The 21,492-nt window shown below is 40.1% G+C and overlaps 1 protein-coding gene across 6 annotated transcripts in view; it reads left to right on the top strand.

Moving 5' to 3' along the window:
* elmo1 (engulfment and cell motility 1 (ced-12 homolog, C. elegans)) overlaps positions 1-19,400 on the top strand; it is a 94,814-nt gene extending 75,414 nt beyond the window's left edge. For 5 of the 6 annotated variants that reach the window (XM_034891740.1, XM_034891739.1, XM_034891741.1 and 2 more), the window contains 6 exons: positions 6,994-7,157; positions 9,790-9,902; positions 13,784-13,891; positions 14,179-14,261; positions 16,909-16,986; positions 17,924-19,400. In XM_034891740.1, the coding sequence (XP_034747631.1) occupies positions 6,994-7,157; positions 9,790-9,902; positions 13,784-13,891; positions 14,179-14,261; positions 16,909-16,986; positions 17,924-18,124 (747 nt within the window). In that variant the 3' untranslated portion in view covers positions 18,125-19,400. The remainder of the gene's footprint in view (positions 1-6,993; positions 7,158-9,789; positions 9,903-13,783; positions 13,892-14,178; positions 14,262-16,908; positions 16,987-17,923) is intronic. The other variant, XM_034891745.1, reaches the window with a different exon arrangement.
* Positions 19,401-21,492: the final 2,092 nt, after the last annotated feature.

The following is a 21,492-nucleotide window of genomic DNA, read 5'->3' on the forward strand; positions in this document are numbered from 1 at the left end:
TTGTTTCAGAACAAACTTTTTGTAGCCCAACCGGGAAGCCTTTGAAACATTACACTGTGTTGTGACCAAAGCCAAGCCGTAGTGTGTGTGCTGTCTGTCAGACGGAGATCTGTGTTTTGTTGTGCCTCCCCAAACGTCCTCTGACACAGACCGTGCGGCTGACAGAGAGCGAAACCGGCACAGTTGGCATTGTTGGCATAGATTAGTGTCAAAATCATTTCAAAAACAGAAAATATAGCCGCAAGCGGCGATTCATGGGTTCAAACCTTTTTTCTCAACAGCAACTTCAAAGTAATTTTACACATGTGGTCCAACGTTGTTATATACGTATCCTGCAAGCTTTGTAACAATTGGACAAACGGTGCACTTTGTTTAAAATGCCTACAACTGATTTGTCAAAAACAATTTCAAATCAGTTTGACATGAAGCTCAGTCCAGCTCACATCAATTTGAGAAAAGCAAATGACCAACACAAAACAATTCCTAATAAAGCCGCAAGCTGCGATTCCAAACTCAAATCTTGATTTGTGTCATTCCACGTCCAGTTATTGTGCACTTAAACCTAGTGGTCAATTTGAATGAGACCACGAGGGTGCAGTGTATGTGTGAGGTCATTATGTAGACATTTCCTGGAGGTTTTGTGTTGGTTGGACAAACCTTTAGTCATTTATGGCCTGATTTGCGCTATAGCACCTGCAATTTGTTAGCGTTTATAGCCCCGCCTGGTGTTCAATTTGAATGAAACTTTCAGGTTGCGGTTCAGGTACTTATGAGGACATATCCTGTGCGATTTGTGATGATTGGACAATAAATATGTGATTTATAGTAAAATGTGAGTAATGCCACTCACCTATCTTGCGCTTGTAGTGCCCCCCAGTGGCGTATGTATATAAAACTGTCTGGGTATATCTGGGGTACTTATCTGAACATAACTTCTGAGTTTTGTAATGATTGGCCTTACGAATCCTGATTTGCGTTTATTTATGTCCAGAGTCACGCCCCTTTCAAAGTTCATTGGTCAATAACTTGAAAAGTAATTGAGATATGGACATGTTTTATACAACTTGTAATAGTCTTGATCCATTGATGATTCACTGAAAATTTGGGGGCAAAAATGTGTTTTTCAAAATGGTGGAAAGTTTTTCTAGGTGGACCTTAATGATTCTTGAGGCTTTCTTATACAGCACATTAAGCTGCACCTGTTGGAGAAATTTCCAGTCAATCAGACTTAAGGTGTGGGGGGGTGTGGCCTTTCGAAGTTTGTGTTTTGAAGCCCTAATTACAGTGCCACCATTTGGCCGATTGGGTTTATATTACCATAGAATCACATGCACACCGTTTCCAATTATTCCCCCAAATTTCATGTTTCTAGCTCATTCCAGCTCTCGGGAATTTGAGCCGGTGCGGCAGACAACAAATACAGTAGTAGTAGTAGTAGTAGTAGTAGTAGTAGTAGTAGTAGTTAAAACAGAGAAACATAGAAGGGTTCTACTGCTTCGCGGTTTGAACCCTAACCAGAAGCAAACAATATCTATTACCTACATAGTGAATGGACAAAAAGGGCTTGTAGAGTATTAGAATATAAAAGGATTTAACAGTGACAATGGCAGCTTTGCCTTCTGTTTAGTAGTCAAGCCATTAATCTTCAACCACTGCTTCTTAGAAGTTGTGTCAGCTTCTAATACATGTATTTTGCATCTGTATTCAATAATCAATATTCAATATTCAATTAATCACTTCAATAAACCAAACACAAAGAGAGATAATGGGTGCTGCCTAATAAACAAAGATTATCCTAAACAAACCAAAGAAGCACAGCACCCATTAACTTATTAAATATAATACAGATAACAAAAGACCAAAAAACAAAGGCTTAACACAACTTAGAATTTAACTAGCTTTCTAATAACAATTGTTTCTAGCAAAATAGTTTCTCAAACAATCTCTAGCACACTAGTTTCTCAAACAAACGCTAGCACAATGGTTTCTCAAACAATCTCTAGCACAATGGTTTCTCAAACAATCTCTAGCACAATGGTTTCTCAAACAATCTCTAGTACAATGGTTTCTCAAACAATCTCTAGCATAGCACAATGGTTTCTCAAACAATCTCTAGCATAGCACAATGTGGCAGACTGAACTGAACGTTCAGCCGCCCAGACTGAAGGATCCCAGCTCTTTTTAAACCCTCCCGGTGTTGGTTGGAGGATGTTGATTGGCCGGATCTCCAGCAGCCGCGCCAATCCACAGCAGGGCCTGGAACAAGGAAGTGGGCGGAGCCATCACGCCAGCCAATCCTCTCCGGGCAACAACACAGACTGATTTACATCTCTGAAACACAAGTGCTAAACTATCCCAAAAAGGCAGGAGCCGTAACAAATGCATTTTTATCCGCTTCTAAATTTAATACAACCCGTAGCAGCAATCCTTTCCCTGTGCAAGAGACAGGCATCCTTTCATGTCCATATGTCTATTTCTGTGGGATTGTTTTATTTTCACCAACATCATGGTCAACTTTGAAGGAGATAATTATGAATTGAACATGGTGGCAGAGAGGGAGAATGTAATTATCATTTCAATAACTGGAACACGGGTTCCCTGAATTCTCTTTTTTTCTGCTGCTTATCAAAAAAGAAAACAGGCACTCTGAAGTGTGTCTGCTCTTACATTTGTGTGACTGCATCCTTTTGTGTGTGGGCAAGCATGCTTTGCCTACATGCCCACTAAAGTGCCTCTCCAGCACAAGCTCCAGAATTTTCCCACCCAGGTATGAATTGCAGGTGAGCATTTGAATGACAGCGAGTAAAGGATGTCATTAGCATCCTCTTAGGTAAATGGAGCAGTGGCGACAGACGATTGGTCGGAGAGGGAGGACAGTAATTTGTTACCATTGATGCGTTGTCGATGATGGATGGCGGGACGACTTCAGGAAAGAGGAACTGCCCAACTGTAACGTTTGAGGAGAGAGACTGAAAGGAAGAGAGCAGAAGAGTGAGAATGGAGGATTGTGGAAGACAAGTCTGTGTGGCCAGCTCTTCATTACTTGTACTAGACGGCCCATGGGACAATGTTTAATTACTTTTACTGATGCTTGCTCTGCTGTCTAACTTCCCTTCTAACAAGCTACAAGAAGAATCATGGCCTGTTGTCTGGAAGAGATTAGGGAACATGAGTGGAAATGTAGACAACAGCTCGGACAATGAACAATTCTGCACTTATCACCCTGTGTGCAGCAAAGATGACTGCAGTACAAACTGAGCCTAAATTTATCCCAAGTGAGCTCAGCTTGCAAAGTTTGTTCCAGCGCTGACGTCATCTCACCTCTACCAAGGTGCTCTCTGAGCAATCAGCAGATGAAAAAGAAGGAAGCACATAAAATATTCATAATACCCCTCCGCCCTGTTGTGAAAGGACCATGTGTTCGTATTAAACGTGATGAATATCCGTGGTGTTAATTAGCATGAGTGCAGCCACATGGGCCAACAGAATTGTTTTACTGCCAGAGACATGACTCTAAACAAGGAATATTAATGAACATTCTCTTGGGAGAGCTCTGCTAAAACACCAGTGCTGGAAAGCAAGCTGCAGGTGTTAAAAAGTTACCAGTTATATGATTTAAGGGTTTAAAACTGGTGTTTTGGGGGACTGCAAATGGTTATGAAAGCTCACTTTTTGTTATACAATTTTCTTCATTTTACAAAGCTTGAGGGAAAATGTTCCTTCTAGACACACTTAATTATCTGAATAATAGGAGTGTGTATGCATGGAAATTTGTGATAGGCAACTCGTGAAGTTGTCATTAAAAGTAGTGGACAGGAGTGATGAATCTCTTGTAGCATGATTGCAAGCTGTGGCTTCATCCATTTGTCTGCTCATTTTTCAGCTCAAACAGGAGGAGGGGAGGCTGAGTGTCGGTGCTGGGGGTTGTAAATCTGCTGTTAGTTGGGCACCTGTTTCTCCCCATGACAATATGGCATACACATTACAGGGAGAATACAGAAAACCGCCTTACGTGGAGATGACACACAGCGGTGAGAGTTAACATAAATAGGTTCAACATTGTTTCAGCTGAGGGAGAAATGGACAGTTGTGTTTATGGATGGCTAAACTAATAGAATTCGAAGGGACAGACACATAAATAAACAAATCAAATCCTTCTTATAACTGGTTACCACAAGCCTACAATTTAGCTCAGAATCTGCACGTAGTCACCTAAAACAGGTCTTGACCAACAAGGAGGGGAAGTGTCTTCTGTTGCGCTCTTGTGGTCTTCTGTGACCTGTATACGGTGGTTTTCAAATTATTTTATGAGGTTAATATTCTGCATGCATGGCCAATAGCAGTACTTCTTTTTTAATCAACCAAAATCTAAACAACCAAGATCATGATCTTAACTTTTGTCTGAAGTGGATATTAAGGTCCCATGGCATAAAAATTTCACTTCTTGAGTTTTTTTAACATTAATATTCATAGCCCCAGCCTGTCTATGGTCCCCTGGTGGCTAGAAAAGGTGATAGGTCTGAACCGAGCCCTTCTCTTCTTTGCCCGCCCAGAGAATTTGGCCCACCCATGAGAGAAAAACGAGCAAAGTGGCAGTTGGTCTAGGCCACACCCCCAGCCTCCACCTCCGACTATATGTGTCACGCAGAGTCAAAATCTAGACGGCAAGTGATTATTGAAATACATCAACTGGAGAATTAAAATGGTTTGTCACATTTGATCACTAATATTTACAAAAGCTCATTTCTAAGCTCATCTGGCAAGAAAAGCTGCGTTGGCTTTTCTAAATAACTCTCCATTTGACCCAACCGTCCTCTTTTCTGTTGCTGTTGTCATGTGTGTGTTTTTCAAAGTCAATTTGTTGCCTGTTAGAAAATACACTGAATACACTGCCTCCAAACATATTTTAATTCCAAAAGATAATCCCCGGATTAAATTTTGTAATCAGTGAGAAAATGACTTGTGGTGGGAGCTGAGCGTTACCTTCAGGGCTTATCAGATATAGAATGAAAAATGGGTTAATTTTTTTTGGGGCACCCTAACTGTACCAGCGCCAGCGTTTTAAAAATGGGACCAGACTACATCTTAATGTATTTTTTATACGGTGAACACATTGCTGATTCAAGATTCATATTTCATTTTTGGCATCTCAAATCATCAATTTTTAATGCTCTCACCCCTGGTTTAGTCTGACTAGTGTGAATTCAGAGGTTAGCAAGTTAATGAGTAATCACCTTTCAGTAAATGTTAGCAGTGAAAACAATGTTACATAAGACTATGTTTGAGATTTTGGCTTGGCATGGTTGTTAAAGTTGAGGAGCCAAGATGAAACAGAATAGAATAGTACAGAAGGAAACCGTTATAAGGAACAAAAACATTTACTTCTGAGTAAATGCATGACACACATAACTCCCCCTTAACTGTTATTGTCTGTTGTTGCAATAGAGTTCATGCATTGTGAGTAGGGGTTTGCAAAGGCTGGAAATACTTGCGAGTTCTCAAGCATTTGATTAACAAGGCACACAGAGAAAAAAGAAATACAATAGTGAAACCAAATGGAACAGAAGAGAAGACAGTCTATTTATTTCTGCCATCTCAGTATGCTCTGATCCAGTGATTCGGCATCCGCAGGCCCACAGCTGGCTGCTAACAAGGCTGATCCATAATCAGGGCTGCTTGTCACGTCTACCATCACATTGTCTGCATTAACTGGAACAGCGCTGCTCAACCTCGATAGAGAAATGGTATGGAGTCAAGTTTATTTTTACAGCCAAATATCACGTATAATGCCTCAGCAAGATTTACAGGCCCACATATTTCCGAGCTGTGTAAGCTGCTCTCCGTTTTGAGGGGAAACCGCTGTTGCAGTTGATGTTCTGTTGTGTTTGAACAATTTCAGCACACTAGGAATGATATTTGCTCCCATGTAAGTCTCTTGTGTGTGGGATGAATACCTTCACAAATATAGAATCCATTTTTGAGTTATATTAGTGTTCCAATTATAGTTGTGCACACTGCATATCAGATTGTCAGAGTGCAAAGCTAAATGGAAGCAGCTGTCACTTAAGCTTAGGATTCATTTTCCCGAGGCTCGTGTATGTGCAGGAGGTTGAGGAGATTTTATACTTTGATAAGAATTGGAGCTTTATCAACTGTAAAAATCAATCTCATAAAGTAGCTCAAACTGGGGTTTAATTCCTTTCCACATCTTAATGAGTCGAGTGTATGGGGCTCAAAGCTTAAATATGAAAGCAGTATTAAGTCATTTAAGCCAAAATCTCAGATTTAATGAGATGTCAAATACAAATCACCTTGTCAGTTTTCCCCGACTGACCACTGATTTTAAGTTCTCTGCATTAACATCAGATAATATCTTCTTTCGCTTCGTGGTCTATGTCAGTTAAATAGATTGATATCATTTGCTCACTGCTGCTGTTGAGTTCTGTGCGGAGACCTCAATTGTCTCCTGACAGCAATGCATACACGGCAGGCAAATTGATTGAGACACGCGTGATGTGTTTATGTGTTTTATGTGTTGTTGCAAAGTGCATTCCTATTGTATTGTTACCTCCTTTGATCACAAAGACCCCTCAAGTGGGATTGATGACTTGGAACACCACTCATGTCATGCTTTTGCAGCCACAGCCAGACTAATGGTATTAGCCAGCTGGGGTATTATAGTCAAATTCTGTGATGCATTTCACTGCTAACGGTTGACTAGCCACAGTCAAATTATTCTGCTTTGCTCTTTTCCTCTAAATGCTCAGTGCCCCAGACTGGATTACACCAAAAACTTTAATCCCGTTGGGTTAGTGAAAAGAAGTTTATATGCTCCCCTGCCCCCCAAAATAGGATGAGGGTTAGTTTTGACTTCCTGACTGTACAGACTCAGTCTGTAGCCAATATACACACACACACTATTTCTACATCCTGTATGGCTCCTCTATCCATGATGTCCTCATCTTGCCCTACTCTGCCTCTTCTCCTTTGCAGGTAATGCAGGTGGTGAGGGAGCAGATAATGCGAGCGCTGACTCTTAAGCCTAATTCTCTGGACCAGTTCAAGAGTCGCCTACAGAACCTGAGCTACACAGAGATCCTGAAGATACGCCAGTCCGAAAGGATGAATCAGGAAGACTTCCAGTCCCGCCCTATCCTGTGAGTTGAGCAATCAATGACAAGTATGATCTCGACACATTTGTCAAAGGGTTATATTGGTTATCTGAAGTTAAGATGGTAACGAAATGCTGAACTTAATGTGAATAATAGAAACTAAAATTGTCTTCATGCATATTGTATGTCTGACAGCTTTGTTTAAAGAAAAATCCACTTTGAATACAAAGAAAAGCAAGACATTTTCTGTAGAGTTGGAAGAACTGCTCAGTGATATTTACCTTCTCTTTGTCTATCTAATCAGTGCCTAACTCAAATGAGGACATCATTTGCATCTAAAAAAAAAAAAAGAGCCATGGTCATTAAAATGCATGTAATTGCTTTTTTTTCTCCTTTCCATTTGTCAACCAAATGCCAGCTACTGGCATACATGCACCTGCGCTCTCTTCACGTGATTGAAAATATGCATTGAATTCAAATTGCCTGCAAATGGCCTTCCAAGTGAATACTCCATTAACGACCCTGCAGCTCACTAAGCGTGGAGAGCTAGTCTGTAATAGATCATTCATTGACTGATCCTGGATGCAGGGCCTGTAATGGAGAACATTGTTTTGTCCTCTCTGTATTTAATGGAGTAGCTAGCACTATTGGAAAATTGTCTCATAGAGAGAGCTTGTCCCTCTGAACAGTAATCAATGCTGAACCAAGGGCTTATTGAATCAATATTGGAAGGGAGAAACCAAACTTTAGCAACCAATTAATCCTACTGGAGAAAGCAAAACAAAAGCAAAAGGAATTCTGGAGAAATACACCCCAAAATGTAGTTCTCGTATCTATAAGATCTATACATTTTATTATATATAACTCATTGAATTCCCTGTATTAACTAGAAAAACACAAAGTACAGCAGAATGCAACAAGTTCCCACTTAATCTCAGGGTGAATTAGATGTGAAATGAAGAAGAACATTTTAACATTTTATTCCAGAATGACTGTTGGAAAAGGATGATGAGTCTCTCTTCAACAGTGTGAGACTACCCCAGGGTGGAACTTTCCTCTAATCAATACAGCACAGTCATGACTTATGAACTTAATGAGCAGAGCGTGTCAGACTGCAGATTTAAAGGAGCTCTGTATTGCCTGCTATAAATGCTGACAGTTTTCTGCCATTAATTATTGTAGAAAATGGCTACATCAAAAGAAGGTGAACACAACCTATTATGGCTTCAGATCAAAGCTGTGTCTCCTGTAGAGCTGTTTTTCATTTTATAGCATTTTTACTCGTGTAAACTCTCCAAGGTATTTCTGCTATAATTAGTAAAATATAGTTTGTTAAAAGTTTGGCATGTACTGAAAGTTGCTTGCACCAAACTACTAAATCGCTATCACATAAAGAATTCATGCCGCAGGTCAACTCAGAACTCCTGAGAAATTACTAATAATTAATTTGAATGCACTCCCAAGGAAATTTAGATGAAAAGTGGTTTTAACATAAATGATTATTGATTCCTTTCTGCGCACATGCTTTAATATTTTACTGATATACAGTACTGTGTTGGTACTGTACATTTTTTTTAAAGCTGGAAATGGGTTTTATGTGTCTCACTTCTTGAATCCGTTAAATATCTGACACCAACCAGAGTGCTCCCTTTATAGAGGTCTACCAGTACAACACCTCATCCCTTTAATTCAATTGGGAGTTTCTGCATTTGCCAGAAAGAATCAGTTTAAATTTAATCTAGAGCTGCTTCCTAAGAAGGGCAGCCAAACCATCTAAAACTCTCAGACAAGAAAGTCTCATGTGTCTAGCTCCATCAGAAGGACAGCACATGAGGCGCTAAAGGGAAGCCATCATCATCCATCCTTCCTGCCATGAGTCACGCCTTCCCCACTAGCTGCTACTTTGAAGATGCCATAGTGAAGGTCCGACTACAGAACAATGTAATGACTGGAATCACTGATGAGGCAATCGGAGAGGCGGAGGGAGGAGATGGATGTAGGGAGACAAGAGTGGATGAGCCTGAAGGAGAGGGAGAGAAAGGAGGACGAAAATGTGATCAAAGAAAACCAGCAAGGGGAAATAAAAAAAATGACAGAAATGTTTGATGTGATTAGAAAACCTGAAATCCTGTAAAAGTCTGCACTGTTTTAAAGAAAACAAATGACAAAAAGATAAATTGGAAGAGAAAACAGTAAAGTATAATGTTGAGTAAAAAAGATGGGGAACAGCAGCTCTGCTCGGGCAGATAATATTCATAATTCATGTTGACTAGTGCTGTGTGCTCCATATTCAAATGCAACACAGACAACTACATGTAGAAGCATGAATAAAAGACAGAATCTGAAGCAGATCCCCACTGATCAGCCTTTTGGGATGTCATATGAGATATTTCTGAGCGTGTGGACATGTTCATGCATGTGTGGAAGTATCTCTGCGTTTTGCATTCTCTTTTCCCTCCTGACAGCCGTAATCCCGGGGACTTTGCCAGTCAGGTGAATATTGTTTGCTGCCAGAAAACCTGGGAAATGTATTAATTATAATAAACTACTTCCAAGTCTCTGAGCATCTTGTACCGTGCTGTCGCTCTGCTTTCCACATCTGGAAGGGTGTGGTTTATAGGAATTGAGATAAATCTCTTAGACCAACAATGTGTTCATTTTCTGTTTATTTCTAAAGGGAGCTGAGAGAGAAGATCCAGCCCGAGATCATGGAGTTGATCAAACAGCAAAGGCTTAACAGGTTGTGTGATGGAACCTGCTTCAGGAAAATCAGTAGTCGCAGGAGGCAAGGTGAGACGCACATGTATAAACATGCATACATGCACAAATCGTAACCACACAGGCATGGAAGTCTCCCTCTGCTGTGTTCACAAGGACAATCCTTCTCTTTCCCTCTGTCTGTTTGTTCTTCATCCATACTCTCCGCCCCCCCAGTTATAGCTTTATTCCCTCTGCTTTTACAAAAATCCCACAGGAAATGTGTATCACAGAAGATCTTTGAAGCTCTGTGCTGCTGTGGATCTGCTGTCATGATAGTTGACACACATTTTTCTGGCTCTGTCAGCCTCCAAGGCAGAGAGAGACATACAGCAACACGCTGCCTCTTTTACTCAAACACATACAGAACTGCAGTACACATGTCTTTATGTCTTACACGAACATACCGTCTCTGTCTCTGCATACCAAGAAATACAAAAGGTACAGTACACAAAGCCGAAAGCAGGAGGAACACACGTTTAGTAGGCATTCACACACCCTGAGTCTGACATCAAGGGGGGGCACACGGAAAAAAACACAGAGGGCCTTTGGCAAAAAAGTTGACATCGACTCAAGGAGAAACACAACCCCACGTCAAGCTGCTGTGGCCAGTTATGTAACCGGCAATCACACTTGTCAGTCAATTTTGAGGCAGTATGAGAATCCCGTACAGTAAATAGGAAACATCACTGCCTCTATTGCTGCCACAAGAAAGTTTTAAAACACGAAACAAAAGCCCTGAACTGTATGTAGTAAAAATGATAAAGCAGTGTATGTTTTGCAGAGATATAACATAAGCCAGTCTATTTGTGGTACGGTGGATGTCGAACACATCAGGGGATATGTTAAGATGTTCACGTTTGTGACATGATAGTTTGGAAGCAAAGGCTTTGTACATTTATAGACACATTCTTTAATGATATTCCTTCTCAGTGATACAATGGAAGAGAGTGAAAGATGAATAGAAAGTGAAAAGCCTGTATTTTATTAATTTGGCCCAATAGTGTGTTTCAAACTTGCTGCCACTAGAAAGGGAAGAGAGATGAGTAGCAGCAGAACCATTAAGGCTGTGGAATATGCTGTTTCTCGGTCAAAGAGGATTTAAGCCGGTTGATCCCTTCACTCTTCTGTCCTCCCTCCGACACTTTTACTTCATCCCTCACTGTCTACATAAAAATGCATGAAATAAAAAAATTAAATTAACATTGACAAGCTGAGGTTGCGAGTTGGTTTGTTATTGCGTGCCGTCATCAGCTTCCCCGCAGGAACTGTACTTCCAATAAGTCAAATCAAATTGAGCACAAGGTGGAGTTTTTTCTAATGTCTCCAATGCATTCTGGCATTTTGAAAGCCTGGTCACGATTTGTCTTGGCAGCTCTCTTCCAGATGTTGTCAAAGCTGGATTACAAAAAATGACCAAAAAAACTGAAAAGAAATATTGCAGTAAAAAAAAGGATTGAAAAAGATGTTGCAGGACAGATGTTTAGGTAGAAAGCATTGCCTACATCAAGAATCGTCTTCACTGCATGTAGTTGGCTGATTTATACTTGTCTGGCTTTTACGCAGCGACATGCTGTTAATAGTATATTACAAAACCAAGTTTAGTTTTTTTTTTAAATCCAAAAGACACACACCAGCCCAAACCTAAACACAGAAATGAACGCATTATCAATTCAGGAGCATTACACCAACAAACTGTCGCATAGCATACACTTGTAAAGAAGTTCATGAGCCTCACAGGATTTAAATGTAGCACACTAGCCTGTATGGTTACACTGGCTTTAATCTGCTTCAACAGCACGCTGATTGTAGGGGGTTGTCTGCCTGCTACAAGCTAGTTGTTGCTGTGCTTGCCTCTGAGGATTCTTGAAAGAGTCAAGGACATGCTGTTTCAACAACCTATTTTTCTTTTGGTTTGCCTATATTTTTACTTTGTACATATGTGAAAATATACCACCTTCCTTCAACCGGCTTCTCACTCTCATCTCTCTTCCTTGCCACCCATATATAACTTACTTTCCTCCCTCACCCTTATAATCCTTTGCTCTCTTGCTGGTACATACTATATGCAGTATATCCATGCATTGACAATGTGAAGAGCTCTTAGTCTTGCAGAACTTGGGGGAGCTGAACCAGAATAAAAGGAGCTCTTTGGCAAGTTTAATTTTCACTTGGGGTTGACATGAAATGAGACGTTAAGTGAAAATCAGGGTGTTGCACACAAAATGCCAGAACTTGTTTCATTTTGGTTCATTGGTGTCATTTCGTCTTGCCTTTTGTACTCAGATACACTTTCACAATACTTATACTGTTATGTGTCCTATCCTATCTTTTTACCACACATAAACTGTGCTTCCCTCCCCCCTCCCTCTCTCATTCTCCCACTTTTCCCTCAGCATCTTGTACAACTATGTCATAGTCCTCCAGCCTGCAGGGACTCAAGTACCCACATCAAATATTAATTTGGCTGACTTCAGTGCAGATGACTCTTCCCTCTACCTTCCAAAGTGCCATTCTGCCCATTACAAGGGGATGCTTTTTCTTTAAGAGCTAAGGTTGATGGTGTTTTAAAGTTTGGAAGAAAGAGCAATACCTGTACAGTATTTTAAGTGCACGGTACTGACAAGTAACGTGGGACTCAAGAGAATGTCCCTTTCTATAAATGCTGCACTAAAGGAAAAGTAAATCTGGATATTTGGCCTGATTCTGTTGAATCTTACCATGCCGTTCCCCCCATGTTCTGGCAGCTGAATCAGATTAAGACAGTTATATACAAGAAGGACAATAACATTCAAAATAGAGATACAGTACAGCATCTTGATGCCTAAGGAAGAACATATGTGCGTGTGTGTGTGTGTGTGTGTGTGTGTGTGTATACACGCATGCACACACAAATCAGTCATGCAATCAGTTAAGCTGAACAGTTGTTAGCATCCTTTCCCAAAACACTGCTGCTCCCCTTACAGCCGCCGGGACGCCAACTGTCTATTTTCAGCAATTAGGATTTGGACTGTGCCAGCCAGACCTCCCCAGTCTGTGCCCACTTACTGCCAGCTCAGCTCAGTGCCCACCTTAGCATGAAACCGCTAAAGAACATCAGGCTGGCCGCGCTTTGCAGACACAGCTGGTAGTTACAGGGTGCTGGAGGATTGCACATCATATCAGCCAATACTAAAATATATTACCTTGTACCAGCGATGCTGAGAACCCTAGACCTCAGGCACAAAACTATACAGACTGACATAAAGTTATCAAAAGAATTTTGATTTGTTAGAAAATGTTCAAATAACAAACAAACACATTTTTTAAGCTAATGACTAAACACGACCTTTAGAACATAATAATATATGCGCATGGTCCAATACAAAACCATCAAGTGCAGCCTCCAAAAGGACCCTTTAGTTGCATCCTCACCTTTTGACACAGTATCAAAAACTGGATCTGAAAGGTTTCTGTTTTTTTATTTCAGTGTACATTTCAAGCTCTGTTTACTACCTTGTAAAAAACATTGAGTAGGCATTTAGGGCTTCGTGCCTCTGCTGTAGATGTTTTAATCTTGTTTTCCTATTTAAAAATAAAAAAATAAAAATGTCATTAAGTCCCAGTTAAGGATTCATCTTTGCCTCATTTGAGCCCAGAAAAAAGACCTGGATGTCCTGTGATCTTGACTTCAGCGTGTGGATTGTTGTTAAATCATTACTGAAATGATGAAGGCCAACTGTCTGTATTGTTGCCCATCAAGATCCTTCCCTCATGCAGAGCATTATGGCCCATCTGTGGATTTTCCTTAAGGCTGTTTTCTTTTGTCACAGATTTTATTGCCAGACTAATTTTCTCTCTTGTTGATGACTCACGCAATCCCATATGATATTTAATGCCATTAACTCTTCCTTTCTGCTTATGTTTTTCTCCAGATAAGTTTTGGTATTGCCGTCTTTCTCCGAACCATAAAGTCCTGCACTACGGAGATTTGGAAGAGAGCCCTCAGGGCGAAGTGCCCCACGACTCTTTACAGGACAAACGTGAGTGTCAAGTTCTGTAAATTTATTGATAGTCTTTACCCGTTATTGTGACACAGTTTGTGGTTTTTATTGCAGCTCACAATATTGATTCAAATATGTATTTTAGTCTACAGTCTCTATCCTTGCTGACACAGAGTCAGTGTTAATCACTTTTACTTGTATGATCCACAGATCTGGGTGAATTTTAACTTTTAATCAGTTAATCAGAATAAACCAGCCACACTGGATGACACAGTTGTCACAAGAATGTTGTTGTTATTGTGAACTCACTTCTGTCCTCTCTGCAGTGCCTGTGGCTGATATCAAAGCTGTTATCACCGGCAAAGACTGTCCTCACATGAAGGAGAAGGGAGCCCTGAAGCAAAACAAGGTGTGTGTGTGTGTATTTGTGTGTGTGTGTATTTGTGTGTGTGTATTTGTGTGTGTGTGTGTGTGTGTGTGTGTGTGTGTGTGTGTGTGTGTGTGTGTGTGTGTGTGTGTGTGTGTGTGTGTGTGTGTGTGTGTGTGTGTGTGTGTGCGCGCGCGCTGGAGAAAATACGTGTGGGCGTGTGGATGTGTATCTAGGCGAGAGAACGTGTTTCTGTGTGCTTGAGAGTTTCATAACATGTTGTCAGTTACATCATTTTGCTTTGGGACATAACACAATAACTAGCGTCTCAGTGGTCAGCAAAGAGAGACGTGTCCATTAGCGGCATTGTGTAGGAAAGAAATCACAGAATAGTCGCTCCAGACACATAACACAAGAGCTGTCAAAAACATACCACAATTTTCCTTTGCTGTTTAAATGTGAAAGTAACACATCGGCGTGCCCTCTGCAGTGCCTTAACCAAGATGAAAGAGTCGTCTTGTCTGTGTACACATCAGCCCTTCCTCTCCTGCACTTTGCCTCTGCAAACCTTCGCCTCCCACCACCCACGGGACTCTGATATATTGGATCTTGGATAAATAGCCTTGAAGACAAAGGAGCGCGCCTCCTCTATGCTTTGTCTCCTTTATTACCTTGTCGATAAGCGCAGGTCTAGGGGAATGACCCGAGGGGGGTCTTTGGGCCGTCTAGCAGGCCTGTCCCAGCCTTGTGAATGAGAACACAAGCACATTTCATTACTCACTATTACAAGGCCAGCCAAAGGCACCTCTACGGGCTTTACAGCAGAGCTGGCATGTGGACACTGAGACAGAGGGGGGAGGGGGAGGTGGCAAGCTGTGTTTTCTGACTGTGTTTCCAAAACTTTTGCAGATGTGTTGAAAATAAGCTGTTCTTAAATTAATTAATTAAGTTATTTTTTGCCTATGTTCCATACACATACAATGTATCTCCCATACATATGTACTCAGGGCCATATTTTCCTTGTTTCAAACACCTGGAAGTGCAGTTTGCTTGTCATCTGTGTAGAAGTTTACATCTAATTACTGGAGCACATCCTCATGCTTCATGTACTGCACATGCCTTTGAACGTAGGCTCACCAAAATAACTGGAGGTTAATGTGATGTGTGGATAATTGCATCTTCTAATGTTCAAGCGATTTGCAATGAGTCAGATTTGTGTGGAAAATCCTCTGCTTCTAAAAGGCAGGTGCAGCTACATTAAAATAAGGCTGTGGTGGGGAATACAAGATTCAATCAAGCAATATTTGACTGACAACTCAATTATAGCACAGAAACCTCTGCAAGAAATGGTGTTGCACTTAAATTAGGTTAATAAACCAAAAAGGTATCTGTCAAAAAAGGGCATTGATAAATAAATAAATTAAAATCCGTTTTATTACTCCAAATAAAGAGCCTTTAAACTTGAACTGCTAACAAGGCTGTTAATGCACCGTGGGGGTTACAGTTATTTAATTTACAATGTGCATGTGGTTGTAGACTCTATGGAGACATCAGTTGTAGAAGTGTCATCTACATCCACCACCTTATTTGTTTACAGCTTATTTGGCGGCATGGGTCTAAGGGTGACAATGTCCTGACTGAAATATCTCAACAACAATTCTGTACGGGCATTCATGGTCCCCTCAGAATGAACTGGAATCATTTTGGTGATCCGCTGAACTCTCCATCATCAAGTCAGCGTTTTAACTTGACCAATACTTTGTTACAGTACTTCCAAACTGATGTCATTCCCATCAGCCTCAGCTGTACTTTGTGAATTGTCAATGGGACCATGCTGAGGTTAGCATTTATCTCAGAGTACCACTGAGGCCAAATACAGCCTCACAGCCACTAGCATGGCTTTAGACTCTTTTTATACAACCTTTTAGTTTGTCTTCTTTTAAGGGTTTTACAACCCATAACTTAATTTGAGGTTTTGAAAACTCTCCCGGTATTGGTTTTATGTACCTTTAAAAGAATGAAAGGTTTATATTGAGTAATAAATGTCCAAATAAATTATAGCTCGCATTACTTCAGAAATAAGTATTAATATTTCAGCATCACATCTTTTTTTTTTCTGCGCCTTCTGATCTGACCTTCTTCAGGCTCTCCTTCACAAAGTGCACCTCGGCCGCAGTCCCTGACTCTGACCTACCTGCTGCCTTTATAAACTGCTAATTTCACGCTAATTGCAAGAAATTCTTTTAATGAATTGCTTTCATGTATACAAATGTGTCTATTGGTGTACCTGTTTTGGTCTTAGACTTCATTCAAATCCTTTCCTACAGTGGACCATGGGAATACATGAGGGAATACACCCAAATTCATATCACATCATATTCACAGCCATTCCAGACATTTTTCAATGGGGTTAGGTATTTTTTCTTTCATTTCTCTCTTTGAGCTTGCTGACACCGGATGAGTTGATATGCCGCTGTTGTTGTAACAAGACGTGATGAGAAGAGAGATATTGCATTTGTATGGCAGCACTGTTGTGTAAATCTCACCTGTTCCTTTTTTTTTTTTTATGCTTGCACCTTTTTTTCTCTTATCTCTCATCCCACGTCCTTCACTCTGTCACTGTCTGTATCTCCTGCTCTTTCTCTTCCTCACTGCTCCCACTCTGCCTTTCACTCTGTCCTCTCTCCAGGAGGTGTTAGAGCTGGCCTTCTCTGTCCTCTATGAGTCGGACGAGTATTTAAACTTTATTGCTCCTGACAAGCAAGAGGTAAGGCAACAGTAGCAGCCCTGCGGCTGTTGACAGTGTCAGAGAGAATGAAAACACAAAGAGAAGGGTGTTTTTTTTCTTTTTCTCAAGTATACAACTATAGTGTACACATTTAAGGCATAGCTAGTGATGATACACAAATGTATATTGTCTGACAGTGACTATATCATTTTATCATCCAACCCTATTTGCATTAAGCCTAGCTTTACAACTTGAGACTTAATTTGTTTAACTTTAAACTGAACTAAACTTAACTTTAAACCTGAATTGAATGATTGTTCAATTCAATTTTAAACTTAAATTAACAGACGTTATTGCAGGGCACTTTACAGTTAGAGTAGGTCTACAACACATTCTATAATTTACAGAGCATACACTTAGCGTGGTGATAAAAAAACTTTTACCAGGCAGAAACCTCACACAGAACCTCCAGGTGGGCGGCAATCTGCCTTGACCTTTGAGTTTCCATCAAAGACTAGAAAACTATAATCATAATATAATGACTATAATGTCTGGCAAATAAAAAAGTGCTCTTGTTTTTTTATAGATTATGATGAAATATTACATACTGTACACTTCCATTATTCATTCATCATTTTCTTGGTGTATTAAATCAGAAACTTTTTTTAAATATGTTTTTAGACATAGACGTTTGTATTTAGGACAAAAGAGAAGTTGCTGTCCCTGCTCTATTTCTCCTGAGTCACGGTGTACACAAACTTTCCTCCTTTGGTGGTTAGCTTCTTTTATGCCTGCATGTCTCTGTACCAGGTGGAGTCTGTACACTGTCAACAGGCTTTTTTAAAGAACTTTTCATCACTAATTATAGTTTGTAGATCTCTACAAATATTTAGTTTGGTGGTTATAACTTAAGTTTCTTTTTGTCAGGACCTGATTGTGTTTTATTTTGTCTCTACCTCTGTCCATGTCCCTGCAGTACTGCGTGTGGACAGACGGTCTAAATGCTCTCCTGGGTAAGGAGATGACCAGCGATTACACCAAATCTGACATGGACACCCTGCTCTCCATGGAGATGAAGCTCCGCCTCTTGGATCTAGAGAACATCCAGATTCCCGAGGCCCCACCCCCGATTCCCAAAGAACCTAGCAACTATGACTTTGTTTACGACTGTAATTAGACGAACAACCCCACAGGCCCAAACCCAAACCCACCCAGCACCTACTGTTCTCACTGGACCAGTCCCCTTTTCTTATAAACTGGAACAAAAAACTAATAAAACCATATGATGTAAACAGTGAACTGTGATTGAACGAAAAAGGATTTAGTAAACTATTTTCTTTTTGCTTCCCACTCGGCCTTTAAAAGAGGGAACATGGTGCATATTAATAGACTTACTGCACAAGGGGGGGACTCAAGTTCGTTGCAGTCATCAGGTTGTCATGAAGACAAGAAACCAGGAAGTATTTGTTGGGCCTGTCGTTGGGCATTGTGCGTCTTTTTCCTCATTCTCCTTCTGTGTCTGATGTTTGAGACATTCACTTCTTCTTCTCGACCAAGGCGCCCTCTGTCTTTTTGCGTGAAGATTGTTGTAGAAAAATGCTTAGATATTCAGCTTCCTTGTTGTCTTTTTTTATGTATACTTTATTGTTTTTCCTCAGGTCTTCTGTGGGGGAAGGAATGATGGTTGTGTAGTTCAGGAACAGGGAGGGACGGGGTTTTGTGTTTTGCCTTCCCCTTCCCAGCAGTATTTCCTGTCACATTCTTACTTACAGTATTTGTGGCAGCTAAATGTTTTCTAAGAGGCTGAAAGGAAGGTTGAAGGACATTTGAAGATGAATACTTCTTGAAAATAGTCTCTTATATCCGCTTTGTCCTGATATACATATACTGAAGACTGTTAGAATAAGTTGTTCCTCAAAACCAAGGCACTGTACTCCAGTACAAAGCCTTTCTTTTAAATATTTTAATGTTACTATCCCACTGCTGCTTATTGCGTATTGTATACACCTACACAGTGGCTTTGCCAAAACAACCATAAAAGCCCCACTATTGTAAACACACACTCGTCTCTCCCTCATTTGAGTCTCTCTCATTGTAATAACTGCTGTACACAACATTCCTAAGCAATATTTTGAGCTTTTATTTTATTCATTTGTAAGATGGTCATAATTTAGGCATTTTAAAATTGTGAAACTACCTAGTAGTAGGTATTACAAATAAGATGTTAATGTTTTGGTTAAGGGAATTTGTCTTTTTGTGTGTTGGGGAATATGGCCACAAAATTAAAAGTCTATGTATTTTTTTAATTTAAAAACAGATCATGGTTGTTATTTCTAGTATGATTTATATATGTTCCCTTTCCTATTTAATACCTTCAAATGTTTTACTTTAGGATTTTTCAAAGCCCCTCAAAACTGCTGTTTACATTAAAGATTTAAGAACTGTAACTACTTTTCCTTCTGTTCCTCTCTTCATTCATCAAGCACAGGATCAACATTGCACATGGAGGTGAAAGGTTAATCCTTGATTAAGAACAGCATGACCACACAGCAGTGTTTGACATATGACTCAATGTAGTGTACCTCAATAGTGAAAATCAACAGATTTTGAGTATGGTGTCATTTAGCATGGTTGTGTCCCTTTAACAGTTCAGGACTTTTATCATCCCAAAGGCAATTTTCTTGCTTTTTTGTTACAGATAATCTTTTATTTTTTAAATCATTTTCATGTATCATCTGCTCGTTCACATGTTGCCACCCCTCCTGTGCATTTTCAGACAAGTTAATGCAGAAATGTTGTTACAATCCACATCTAGATTATCTATGTTTAGCCATTTGGCCTGGTTCAAAAAGCCAACAATAAGGTCGAATTGGAAATCATAACTAATCTATAACCAGAGCTAGATGTTAAAATCACCTACTAAACTCAAGAAATTAAAATCCACACAATGTAGACTGCAATCAAAATTATTTTTCATCCACTGCTAACAATAACTACAATAAACTAAGTTTACAAGAACAGATGAAACAAATAAAAACAGTTCAGTAGTAATGGGCAACAAAGATTTCTACATGCTGAATTTATTGTTTTGTTACTGAAGGTGCTCTTCACACACTTCATTCCCTTCTCCACCGTCCCATCACCTCCTCCAGAGACTCCAGGTCCATCTGCTTCTGTCCAGCTTACACAGCCTGCAGGTGTCACCTGAGATGCTGCCGCTCCAGTCAAAGCAACATAAAACACGGCACTGGCCTCAACAGACCCAGACTAGATGTAATTGCATTTGATGAAAATTCCTTGGTAGCCTTATATTGTGTCATTTTCAGAGCTGTCATTTCTCAAAAGACACCCCGCTGTTCCTTGAATCAGTCATGTATTCAGGCTTCAAGCTCAAACGTCATTCTACATCTTTTTCAAAGCAAAATGTCCTACATGTAAATCTCTCCATTTAGCTTAAGTTACATTTTCTACATGTTGGGGCAGATAATGCTGTTTGAAAAGGCTCTATTACATGTGATCCATAGAATATGCTCAACATCTCAGTACTACAGTAAATGAAGCAGTTTTTGAATTATAAACTCAAACTGTTGTCAGATAAATCACTGCAAAAGCAGTCATTGTCAATTTCTATCTTTGGATAGAAATATGTCAAACAATTCATTTGACAACCCAGATCGAGCAAGGAACTGCCTTTGTTTTTCTGCTGAATATTTTATCTCAGTTTGGCTTTGTGTGTGTGCACCCTTGGGTTTTGGTGCCTGGGTTTTCCCATTACATGCCTGGCTGTGTTGCAGGATATTTATTTCTTGCCACAGGTCGTAGCAGTCCCTTACTCCTCTTTGTGAGACACCATTTCCTGCTTGATGGCTGTATCTTCCACCCAACCCAGGAACATCCACTGAGCTTCAACTTCAGGGGAAAATTGTTCACTCACAAACGGAGACTGATGCCCCTGTGCTCATTAGAAATGTAAGTCCGTTCCTAACACCATCTCTTGGGCAAAAAAGAAAACACTCTGCCTTCCATCCAGTCTTTCATTTACTCACTTAGACACAGAACGCATATATGTCAACAGTCACACTTAAATGGCTCCATGGAGGTGAAGATGTGTCATGTCGTTGGCCGGGCAGAGCTCGTCTGTGAAGGGGATGGCCCTGATGAAATTCTGTTAGCCAGCCATTAGCATGAATGGAAGATGAAAAAACAGAGAGGGACAAAGGAAGAGGAATTTTGCGTAAGGGCAGACAAATACAGAATGGACAAAACGACAGAGGCAACTTGCAATAAAAAAGCACTGCAATTAAATTAGAATAATTGCTTAAAAGATAGTATTTAAATTGACTAAATATAAGTATATCAACCACCAACATATTTACACATTAACAAAACGGAAAGAGCAAATTTAAAGGAGTAAAAGAAGTCATATACCTGTCATATCGTCAAGGAAGGTCTCAAACATCAGAGTAATATGACAATATGAAGCCAGTGACAGGAAAAAGTGATTGAAAGTAACTGGATACTCACATGACAATACGAAAATTCTGA

This window comes from Etheostoma cragini, chromosome 14 (genome assembly GCF_013103735.1).
Source record: "Etheostoma cragini isolate CJK2018 chromosome 14, CSU_Ecrag_1.0, whole genome shotgun sequence".
In the NCBI taxonomy this organism is placed as follows: domain Eukaryota; kingdom Metazoa; phylum Chordata; class Actinopteri; order Perciformes; family Percidae; genus Etheostoma; species Etheostoma cragini.